The sequence below is a fragment of the Dasypus novemcinctus genome, unplaced genomic scaffold (genome assembly GCF_030445035.2).
Source record: "Dasypus novemcinctus isolate mDasNov1 unplaced genomic scaffold, mDasNov1.1.hap2 scaffold_69, whole genome shotgun sequence".
Lineage (NCBI taxonomy): Eukaryota > Metazoa > Chordata > Mammalia > Cingulata > Dasypodidae > Dasypus > Dasypus novemcinctus.
The window spans coordinates 2,174,062-2,187,099 of NW_026688628.1; the positions used below are offsets into that span (position 1 = coordinate 2,174,062).

At 34.2% G+C, this 13,038-nt stretch overlaps 1 protein-coding gene and 1 non-coding gene across 2 annotated transcripts; one reads left to right on the forward strand and one right to left on the reverse strand.

The window, feature by feature from the left end:
* The first annotated feature begins 5,462 nt into the window (after window positions 1-5,462).
* On the forward strand, window positions 5,463-6,290 carry LOC131277857 (olfactory receptor 6M1-like). Its single transcript, XM_058292957.1, has one exon. It carries the CDS (start codon window positions 5,463-5,465, stop codon window positions 6,288-6,290), a length of 828 nt encoding a protein of 275 aa, XP_058148940.1.
* Window positions 6,291-9,034: 2,744 nt separating this feature from the next.
* Window positions 9,035-9,140, reverse strand: LOC131277876 (U6 spliceosomal RNA). Its single transcript, XR_009184906.1, has one exon. It is a non-coding gene; the product is annotated as a U6 spliceosomal RNA (small nuclear RNA).
* Between the last annotated feature and the right edge of the window lie 3,898 nt (window positions 9,141-13,038).

Here is a 13,038-nt window from a genome sequence, read left to right on the forward strand (position 1 = left end):
ATCCAATTCTAAGAGGAAGTATGGCCTATCCCCTCAGGTTTGTGGAGAGCTTTCTAAAATCCCAGAGAGTGAGGCTTTTGCCCCAGGGTTTGTATAGAGCCTGGTTGCCATCTAGATGCTTGGAGATTACAGAGAGTATAGCACAATGTTTGGGGAGAAGATAATCATTGCACAAGTGCTTGTAAAGAATGTGGCCACTTCATCTTTAGGCCAATAGGTAAAATCACTTACCGATGTATTGCTCACAAACCTTTAGTTCTAATAGAGTTTGCCTTGCTAAGCTTTAGGTTTGTTTGGGACCCATGAGCCCTGTTTTCCTTCCAATTTCTCCTTATAGGAATTCCCTCCATGAATTTGTTTTTTGTTAGAGTAATTGTAGTTTTGCAAAAAAATTACAGACATGAATTTGGTTTGCTGTTCTTCCATTTTGATTTGCCTCAAGATAATTCATAATTTCCTTTGTTATTACTTGACTCACTGTTGAGTGTGTTGTTGAATTTCAACATTTGGAAATTTCCCAGTTATCCCTTTCTTATTGACTTCTAGTTGCATTTCACTATGGTTGGAGGAGATACATTGTTTGATTTCTGTAATTTTGAATTTGTTTAAAGTTATTTTGTGAAAGACCCAAGTGCACTAGAGAAGAATATGTATTTTCCTGCTTTTGCATGGGATACTTTATATATGTATTTTAGGTATAGTAAGATTATAGTACCATTTAAGTCTTCTAATTGCTTATTGAACTTCTCTGTGGATGTTCCATCTATTACTGAATGTGATATATTGAAGTTTTCTACTATTAATATAGAACTGTCTTTTCCCACCTTCAAATCTGTCAATGTTTTCTTCAGTCTTTTATGCATAGATTCTATGAATAGTTGCACATATATTTCTAATTGTTAATTGTTATATCTTCTTGTAGAATTGATCTTTTTATAACTATACAGTGACCTTTCTTGTCCCTTTTTAACAGTTTTTGACTTATGATTTATTTTATCTGATATTATTACAGCTACTTCGGCTCTCTTTTGATTACTATTTCCAATTTCCAAGCAATTTCTTTTCCATCTCTTTACTTGTAATCAACTTTTGTCTTTGAATCTGAGTTAAGTCTTTTATGAACAGCAAATAGTTAATTATTTTTCATCCTTTCTTCCAATCTCTAATTTTTTACTGGAGAGTTTAATCCATTTATATTTAGATTGACTATTAATAACACAGGCCTTTCTTCTGTTATTTTGCTGTTTGGTTTTTGTTCATGTTAAACCATTTTTGCACTTAAATTTTTCCATTAGTAATTAATCATATAGTTATTTAATGTTTGTTTTTGTACCATATTGTGTCACTTCACATTTTCTTCTGCATGTTGTTTTCATATGTATTTTTGGTTATTACCATGGATCTTAAAATAAATATCCTAAACCTTTACTATTGATGAATGATTTCATACCAACTCAATTTCAATAGCTTACTCATACAAAGGTCATATAACCTTGGCCCCCCACCATATTTTGCATGTTAAAATTATATATTTACATATTGACTATCAACATTCTTTAATGGGAATGCAAGAGTCCCTGGAGTGCAATGGCAATGTCTAGTGAACAAGATAAACCATGATGCCAGGCACCTGATATTGATGCTTGTACTTATAAATCTTTTCTTATGAAACTGAAATTTAGCCTAGTATTATATACTGCCTAAGAGTTACCAACTGAAAACCTCCTTGTTGCTCAAATGTTGACTCTAAGCCACATTCAGCATATAAATTCACTACCATCCCCCCGGCATGGGACATGACTCCCAGGGAGAACACTCCTTTGAACTTAGGTATTATTACTAAGTGCCAACTAGCAACTGGAAAAATTCCTTGACCAAAAGAGGAAATGGTAAATACAAATTAATTTTTATGGCTAAGAGATTTCAAAGTGAGTGGAGCGGTCATTCCAAAGGTTATGCTTATGCAAATCTCAGCAGGATCTCATTGACAGCCACAGTAGGATCATCAATTTTCAGGGAATTTGAATGTTTACCAAACTTTCAATATGTGTTAGTAATTGTCTTTTTGTATAATTCTTTATACTGTACAAATTTATATTTTTAAATTTCTCTGGGACTTTTGTAAAAATAGTTACCATACATCAGTAAAAGTACCATTTATCTCATAGCATTCTAGGGAGGTTAAAAGGATATTTTCACAATTATTAGAAGAATCTCATATACAATAAGTATTTAATAAATGTAGATGGCAAAGTTGGTGATAAAGATGACTTGGTAATGACAATGACATCCTGCTCCTAGGTCAGTGACTATAAATGATGCTACACATCCTGAAAACTTTTGAATATTCATCCAAAAATATGTGCAGAAATTGAATTTTTGACTCAATATAATCTTTAAGGAAGTTGTGATTACTAACTCTCTTTTCCAATTTAGGAAATACTTAAATTTCCTTTAATTACAATTGCTTTTATAATTTATTCCCAGGGGAACTTTAGTTCACTAGAAACCTCCAGGGAAGTAGCAAAGATGGATTCATGCTTCACCCTCTTCCCAGGTTCCAATAATTTACAGGTACAATGAGAGAAATGTCACAGATTTTGGTGTTTTTTCTACAAGGCAAATGAAAAAGATAGCTCTATCCCAAGCAAAACATTTATAAATCATTCTATAGACAGGGATACATCCTCCATTCCTTTGTTTCCAAACATTCTGAGACTTTCAGAAAAATGAAGAAAGCTATAGCAGATATTCCAACCATGGGCACCACCCAAACCATGGTGCTATAAACAAGACTCTGAAACCATCCTTGAGCATCCATAAATATTTGAAATACACTTCTGCATGTAAGTAGAGAGGAAACAATATTCTTCTTTTACCACCAAAGACTTTGATCCCATTTCTTTTTGGCTTATCCTTCCTGTTATACTGATGTCTTGTTCATTACCTTCTTCATTTCATTTAGTTCCATCCCTATGCAAAATTTTAGAGCTGTCTTTACTCTCTGAATTTCTGCACTTTGACTCTGCCTTTCTTCTGACAAGCACACTGCTATTGCCCAAAATACACACACAGTTGCTTACATTAAAACCACTTATTTATCAGATTACAGAAAAATCTCTTTCCAGTAATACCCCTTAGTCCAAAATTACCTTTACCTTCTCTACCAAATCCAGAAATACTTCATTTTATTAGCATGATTATAGGAAAGCAACCTGATTATATTCCTTCACAACCTTTCACCATATTGACACATTTATTTATTTTCATTAACATAATGAGACTGTGTGAGAGGATTCTGAAAGATTACTGAAGCAATCAAAATGCAAACTCAAATTATTATCCAACCTTATTTCTCCCTGTATGATTAAATATGTACCATGCATATCAGAAATTCATGTGTGTTCCTGCTAAATTTTATCATTAAGCATAAATATGTAATAACAACCATAAATGAAATAATTACAAATAATATTTTGAGTTAGAAATAACAGCAAACTCTACATTCAAACACTTATGGTCTTACCCTATTTCCATAATTATCTTCAATGTTGTACTAAAGTTTTAGCTAAAGTTTCTAACACTTAACTAATGCTAACAATTTCACTAGCTTTTGACTTCCTCATACAACAACTATAAAAAGTAGTATAAAAATAATCATCTAATATTTAGGGGATTTGAATCTCTGGACTGACAATGTGATAGCCAGATCCTGAGCCTCAACAGACTCCAGCACCTACAATCTGATTTATTGGACTTACCACACTCAGCTAAGATGGAGGTGAAGAAGGACAACCACCACACCATGGAGCCTAGAGTGATTACAACTGAAAATGGGAGGATTGCATCCAGCATCCAGGTGGAATCTGAGCCTCCTCTTGACATAAAGGTGCAATGGACACAACCAATCCAGTGTCCACATAGAAGAGGTGGCATTGGATTGGGAAAAGTGGACATAATGGACAAAGGGTATGGGGAAAGGCAGGAAGAGATGAGAGGTGGAGGCGTCTTCGGGACATGGAGCTGCCCTGGATGGTGCTTCAGAGGTAATCACCGGACATTGTAAATCCTCACAGGGCCTACATGATGGAATAGAGGAGAGTATGGGCCATGATGTGAACCAATGTATATGAGGTGCAGAGGTGCCCAAAGATGTACTTACCAAATCCAATGGATGTGTCATGATGATGGGAACGAGTGTTGTTGGGGGGGGGGGGAGAGGGGGGGTGGGGGGGTGGGGTTGAATGGGACCTCACATATATATTTTTAATGTAATATTATTACAAAGTCAATAAAAAATTAAAAAATTTTAAAAAAAAATAATCATCTACATTTAGCTTTCCCATCACTTGTCAATATTACACTTCATTGTCTTATAATTTGGTATTTTAAATCAATTCCTGCTCTCAACTTTAATTTTTGCCTCCAACCATTTTTATGCTTCAGTAAGCATCCTCTAAAACATCAGCTAAATGAGTAAGTAAAAATCTCCTTCTTTGCAGAGTTTCTTACTTTTCTTATACTTCTGGCTCTTGCATTCTCATATGGAATGAATTATATTTGGTCATTGTTGTTTTACACAGGATTAGTCAAAATGCAGATGTTCTTTTTATCCTCCTCCTTGCTGAGTATTTATACTGTCTTGTTTAATTCAAAGAGGAATATTGTCAACAGGGTAAAAGAAAGATATGTTTCACCTTTTCCCTTACACATGAAATAACTGAGAAAATTGTATTCACACTGAAGCATTTTTTTAGAGAGATTACATCCAGGCTGATTTTACATTGTTTAGCTGCTGATCTGAAAATATGGAGATTGGAATCAGCGTGTCGTGCCATGAGCTTTAAGGAAAATGTCTATTACATAAACATGTACAGTTATTTTATAAATAGTTTGTCTTCTCAATCAAAATAAAGTACTTTAAATACATCATTTTTATATATAATTGTGTAATTACATGTATTGCAACTCTTCCTCCTAGATAAATACCTTTACATCTGAATGGATTAAAGCCACTGTAACATGTCTGTCCAATATGAGTGTGTTCCACATCAACTGGGAATAGCTGAATGCAATGTTAGATTCCCTAAACTTAGGAGCGGACACAAGTTAATGCAAATTTTGTCACAATTTTACAGTGGCACTTATCTTGTAATTTTGAGTGAATCTCATACTTGAGCTTACACATATTTCACAGTTTGTCACAGGAGCCATTTATACACTGGAGAAATGACCTTTAGTCCGTTGACATTGGTACGGTATTTCCAGGGTTAAAATGCAATAACCAGCCTAAACTTCTCTTTCTGTTGTGCCAGATTGAACTGGAATTTTATGGATCACAGAAACAAAACCAGAGTCAGTGAGTTCATCCTTCTAGGATTTCAAAATGAGAAAGGAATAGAGTTTCTTGTCTTCTTTGTGTCCTGCTCATGTACATGATCTCTCTGATGGGCAACACCATCATGATCCTTCTCGTGTGTTGTGACTACCATCTTCATTCACCCATGTATTTCTTTGTAGCCAACCTTTCCTTCCTTGATGTCACCATTATGTCCACCGTGGTGCCTAAAATGCTAGCCAACACATTTTTACTTATCAAAACAATATCTTTGGAGGAGTGCCTCACACAGTGTTTCTTCTATTCCCTCCTGGGATCCACAGAATTCTTCATCCTCACTGTCATGTCCTTTAACCGATACATTGCCATCTGCAACCCACTGAGGTATGCCCTCATCATGAGCAAGCGGACATGTATAATATTGCTGTTGGGATCCTATGTGGGTGCATTTGTGTTGATTTTACCTACATTCATCTTAATTGCTTCTCTACCCTTTTGTGGTTCAAATGTAATTAATCATTTCTTCTGTGACAGTGCCCCAGTGCTAAAGCTGGCCTGTGCAGACATCTCTCTGGCAGAGCTGGCAGATTTCATATCTTCTGCTCTGTTGCTCTTGGGCTCTTTTCTGTTGACAGTTGTCTCTTACACCTACATTGTCATTACTAGCCTCAGGATTCCTTCTCATCAGGGAAGGCAGAAGGCTTTTTCCACATGTGTTTCTCACCTCACAGTGGTCACACTTTTTTATGGGAGTTCTATTTTCATCTATATTCGCCCAAAAAAGGACAATATAGTGGATGTTAACAAATTCGCCACTGTACTTAATACCATCATAACACCAATGCTGAACCCTTTTATTTACAGCCTCCGTAATAAGAAAGTCAAAGAATCTGTGAGAGATGCCATTAGTAAATATGTAACTATGTTAGCAAGTTTAAATTCTCATAAATGATCTTTATATATATTTCATTTATGGTACATGTCTGGAAATAGAACTTTATTATGTAGCTACTTAAAGTTTACTATTCAGGCAGTTGAGAGAAAATTAGTACTTCCAAATACCTTTCTAACATTCTCCTAAGAGGCTTAACATTTTTGTCAAGATTCCCATAGATTTCAAAATACATACATACCTTATTACATATAAAGAAATATACATAAACAAATGCATGTATAATTTATAATTTTCCACTTTCCTTTGCCGTTAGTCCTTTTAAAACAAAATTCACATAGAACCTAATTTATTAAACTCATGCAACACCACAATTGTGTGGCTCTGCTTGACATAAATTCTTACCCTTATGTAAAATTTTTCTCTTGCTTTTTGAGGAAAATATTTTTAGATGACATCTTTACAATGAATTATTAAATGGATTTGGTATCATCTTTGAAATATTGTGTATGAAATTATTAATCCTATTAATTTAATTATAAATTTAATTTGTGCACTGATCTAGTAAGACTCCATGTCATTTAGAATCTCCAGTGTTAATGTTCCTCCATCTATGCAATAAAAGCTAAGTGTATATCTACCTTTAGAGATGGAATGCATCAGTGCTTACACCCACAGCTAATCATGCAAAGAAGAAAATGTTGAGTAATAATCAGATTGGTATATTGTACCAAGAAGGCTAGAAATGATATTAGGTACATAAATTTGACACAATTTTTTAAAAACTGGTTTTATTAAAGACTCAAAATAACAACTATCTTGGAATTTCATCATGTCTTAGAGTATATTTCTTTGTCACCACCTGAATGAGTGATTAGTAATTAGATTTAATTATCTTAGTTATTTAAATTGCATGTAATTGATAAAATTAGTACAAGAAAATTATGAAGTTGAACAAGAAGGAAAAGTCACACTTTTTACTATGAATTATGTACTTCAAAGTTGACAAATGTCTTATGTAAGGAATATTTACTTTCAAAAAAATACTATTGTGAGGAAGATTATTAAAATATACAGGTGTTAAAGATGATATCTTCATATACGGCATCTCTGTCTGAATTATAGGACATTCAATGTTTAAATAAGTGTAACAATCTCTGCTAATGGAAATCAAATTAAATTACAATTATCTGGTTTTTGTTTGCAAATTATTCCCATCCTTTTTTTTAATTTTTAGATTTATTTTTTCTAGTTTTATTTTGTGATACAGGGATCACAAAAAATGTTACATTTTAAAAATATGAGATTCTCATATACCCCTCTCCTCACTCCACTCCTCCCAAATCAACAACCTCTTTCATCATTGTCACACATTCTTTGCATTTGGTGAATACATTTTGGAGCACAGCTGCACCACAGGGTTTAGAGTTCACTTTGCAGATTACACTCTCCCACAGTCCATTCTGGGGCTTATGGCAGGATATATATAATGTCAAGCATCTGTCCATGCAATATCATTTACGACAACTCCAAGTCCGCAAATGCCCCCACATCACATCTTTTCCTCCCTCTTCCTGATCTCAGCAAGTACCATGGCCACTGTCTCCATATCAATGATACAATTTCTTCCATTCTTAAAGTCACAATAGTTCTTTAGTAGAATACCAGTAAGTACACTCTAATCCATATTTTACTCCTCCATCTTGTGGACCTGGGATGGTTATGTCCACTCCACCTCTAAATCGAGAGGAGGCTTAGATCCCACATGGATGATGGATGCAATTCTCCTGCTTGCAGTAGGAAGTACTCTCAGTTCCCTGGTGTGGTGGTTGACCATCTTCACCTCCCTGTTAGCTGACCTGGCTAAGTCCAATGAACTGGAGAGTAGGAGTTGCAACTCCGTTGAAGCTCAGGGCCCAGTTGGCCCATGCACAGTACAGAGATTCAAGTCTCCTGAGTATATACCAACCTCAGTGCCAACCACAGGTTCAGTAAAAGTGACAGAAGAGGTATGTGTAGAAAGATCACATCCGAGTCCAACTCCATCACATTCAGGAACACAAATTCCAAAATAGGGCTCACTGACAAAGTACTGTACTCAGAGCCATCTGCCATGACTGAAGAACTTGTGTGTCTCTGTAGCCCTCAGGAGCACCAGTACCTGGGGCTCTATCTACTTTGGCTGGCTCTGGGATCCTGCTGAGATGTGCATAAGTGTGACCCCTCTGATGACCTCCCAACTCACTTTGAAGTCTCTTAGCCATGTAAGCTCATTTGTCTTTACTATTTCCCCCTTTGATTCAAGGCCTTTTTCTAGTGGCATCACCAGCTGGTGATTGGTAGTAATCCCTCGGTGCCAGAGAGGCTCATCTCTGGGAGTCATGTCTCATACTGGGGGTAAGGTAATGCATTTACATGCTGAGTTTGGCTTAGAGCATGACCACATTTGAGCAACATGGAGGCGCTCAGGAGGTAACTCTTAGGCACCCTGTAGCTCTAGACCTAGTTTAAATATCAGACACAGAGGCTCATAAGCATAGTCATCAGTATCAGGGGCTCATCACTGGACCATCCTTCTTCACTGAACTTTGCCTTTGCACTTGGGGGGTTGTTGCTGTTCCATTGAGGAATGCGACAGAGCTCCCCTGGCTAGGACTTCAACACTCCCTCAGTTGTTGCTTGTAACTCTAAGTACTATGAAAATACCCAGCAGATATCCAAACATTTTTACATACTCTATGTACATGTCCTGGAGAACTCCCTCCCAACCATGTGTCCCCCATCAATAACACCCCACACCAGTGAAAAATATGGAATGTTTCATGAACTTGCATGGCATCCTTGCACAGGGCCATGGTAATCATCTCTGTATCATTCCAATTTTAGTTTATGTGCTGCCAAAGTGAGCACACCATCCTCATTTGAAATTAACTTTCCTGGTTGCTGGCTACCAATTCACAGTTGAATATGTATCACCCTGTTGCAGATAATGGGTCAATGTGGTTTCCCAGAAGACACAAAATTCCATGAAGGCAGTAAAGGTGACCATGCTGCACAATTTGAACCTCTAGTCCTGAATAAGTATGTCTCATCTTATTAAATGTGACACACACTTCACTGTGACAGTAATCCTTGCTTGTTTTATTTACTCTAAATAGTATGTTTATTAAAATACCTGCCAAAAAATAGAAATTGCAATATGTTTGTTGAATGAATGAATAAATAAATAAATAAATACTAAATGATCTTTATATAATTCCTTAACAAACAGACTAATTGATGTATATTTATATATATAGATAAGAATAGAAAGAGAAAAAGCTAAATTTAAAATCTTATTTCTGCTTTCTATGTATAACTGAAACATTTCTCATATCTTAATTACTTTTATTCATTCAAATCTCTAAAATATTGTTTATAGTTGCACTAGTATAGACTAATCATTGATTGATCTAATATAATTTAGGGCAATATTACAAATGTTCAAAACTGGATATTTATTATATTATATAAATTATTTATGAATCTTTTTAATGCAGAAGAATATAGAAAACAGTATTCTAACCTATCATATTAGGGCAGAATGAAAAAAAATTTTAATTTACACATTTTGGATTATAGATATTTCTATTTCCCTGATGTCCTAGGAAAAATATGGCCTATTATCATAGAATCCAATTACCAGCCATAAAATAAAAATAAAAACACAACCCATAATAAGGAAAATAATTACTCCATCAATACCAAACCCGAATTGACAAAGTTGTTAGAATAAACTTACAAGAACATTAAAGCAGATGTTTTAGCTGTATAATATGTTCAAAAATTTTTAAAGCAGGTATAAAGTGATAATGAGAAGGGAAATATCATCTTCTGAGATATAAGATTAATTTGAAGTACTTTCATAGGCTCCAGGTATAGTAGGTTGTTCCCAAAGTAACACATGCTTACAACCCCATCGGTACAGGTTACTTTCTGAGCAGGTGTCTTCATAGTTGATGTTTAGTGCCTTGAAAAATATTATTTTGTCTGCTTGTTTAATTTTATTATTATTATAAGCCATAGTAGACATGGTTCTATGAAGCACTTAATCCCTGAGAGATGGGCAAAATGAATTGAACCCAAAAGGATAAACTCAAACCTTTGTGATATTAAGATAGTAGGAAGGTCTTGTCTCTATAGAGGAGAATAATTACACCTGGACTTCACTGCTCCAGACTTCCCTAACACATTATAAATGATTAAATTTTGTCCAACAAATGCTACTATATAGCCCATAAAAAATACAATAGTATTTATAACAAGGTCAAAATTAACAATGTTTGGAATCCAATAACAAATTACCAGCCATAAAATAAACAGAAAAACACAACCCATTATAAGGAGAATTACTCCATCAATACCAAACCCGAATTGAAAAAGCTGTTAGAATAAACTTACAAGAACATTAAAGCAGATGGCATAGCTGTATAACATGTTCAAAAAAGTTAAGGATGATATAGAAGATATTATTTAAAATACCCATGACAATATTCAGATTATGAAATTAAATTAAGATGAAATATATACTATATTTATATATACTATATATTATATATACTATATTATTTTATATATATACTATATAAAATAAATACTATATAATATAAAATACTATATAAAATATATAAAGCCATCGTAGGATCAAAATAATAGTGAATTTGGACATGTGCAATCCCAAAGAAAACGTTAAAAATAATTTAAAATACAAATGTTCAATTCACTGAGTACCGTAATATACACATGGACTGCTGTACACATAGCTGGAATTTCAGAGGGAAAGTGGGGTGAGTAGAAAAATATTTCAATAAATATGGCCAATTTACCACAAGTTTGATGAAAACTATCCAGTTACATATCCATAAAAGTGAGTGAAACCCAAGCACAAAAGAGATGAAAAAGCCTCCATCCAGTTATATCACAATTTGCTCAAATCCAGTGATAAAGTACCAAATTTTAAAACAGCCAAAGGAAATAGAATTATTCCAATAAACAATGCAATATATCACAGAAACATCTTTAAATTACCAGAAAACTATAAAACTTCTAAAATAATCCATGAATATCTTACTATGTTAGAATAAAACTTAAATGAGTAAAAGGAGTTCCTTTAAGGAGAAGAAAAATATATAATATACACAAGGAAACTATACCTATAAATGTTTAATTTATTAAACTAATATGTAATAATCCTTTAAAACAAATTTCCAAAAGTGAGAAAAATGTACTCTTGGAATTATAATATAAGTGAATGTAAAAGATATCAACACAACAGTATAAATAGGAGGAGGAGAGAAATGGAATAATACAATTTTGGAATCTTATAGTGTATTAGAAGTGGCATTATGTCATTTGAGGGTAAATTACAATGAATTACAGAGAGATATTATAAATATGTATAAACCAACACTAAATTATCATTAAAAAGATATTTACACTTCAGCACTATTAATTACACTCAATTCGGTGCAACCCTATCATCTCCTTCAATTGTCAAAACAGTATAAACAAATTATAAATTCCACACAAATTAACTATTGGCTCACCAATATCTATCCCCTGCCTATCTCTAACAACCTATCTTCCAGACTTTCCTTCCATGAGTATGCTGATAATTCTTAGTACACAGCAGTGAGATCAAGAAATATTTGTCTGTTTGTGTGTCTTATTTCCCTAACCATGAGGTTCTCAAGGTTCATTCATGTTGCTTATGTGCAAAACTCATTCCATCTTAGAGGTAAATAACATTCCATCATATTTATATACCACATTTTGTTTATCCTTTCATCTTTTGATGGACACTTGTATAGCTACAATATTTCGGCATATGTGAATAATATCACTATGAACATTGGTGTGCATATATTTGTTCTAGTCACTGCTTTCAATTCTTGTGACTATATACTCAGATGTGGGATCATATGGAAATTCTGTAATTAGGTTTGTAAGAAATGGCCAAACTGTTCTCTCGAGTGGCTGCACTATTCTACATTCCCAACAGCTGTGAATGTTCCCATTAGTATGCAACCTCTTCGGTACTTATAGTTACCTGTTTTTTGTAATAGCCAGCAGCCTAGTAGAGTGAAATGATAGCGCATTTTTATTTTGATTTGCATTTCCCTATTTGCTGGTGATATTATCTTTTCATTAAGCCATCCATATTTCATAGAGACATCAATATTTGCTTTTTGTAGAAATGTCTGTTCAAACATATTGAGCATTTTTAAATAGGTTGTTCTTTATTATTGAGTTGTAAGATATATGTTTTCCTACCAGGGAAGACAGTGATTCCATTGAACTTTAAGTTAAGACTGCCTCCTGGCCACTTTGGGTTCCTCATTCCTCTGAATCAACTGGCAAAGAAGGGGATTACTGTACTGGCTGAGGTGATAGATCCTGGTTATCAAGGGGAAATTGGATATCTACTACACAATGGAGGTAAAGGATAGTTGCCTACAATACAGGAGATCCTTAGGGTGTCTTTTAGTACAAACATACCCTTTGATTAAAGTCAATGGAAAACTTCAAATCCCAACTCCAGAAATGTCAGGAATGATATTTGGGTTACCTCACCAGGCAAAGACCTACAGCCTGCTGATGTGTATGCTGAAGGCAAATGGAATATGGAATGGGTATAGAAAGAAGGTACTTATAAATAGGAACTAGGATCATGTGACTAGTTACAGAAATGAGGACTGAAATGATTAATATTTTTTCTTTGTTTTGTTATGTGTTTGTAAATATATATAAAGAAAATATTTTTGTTTCC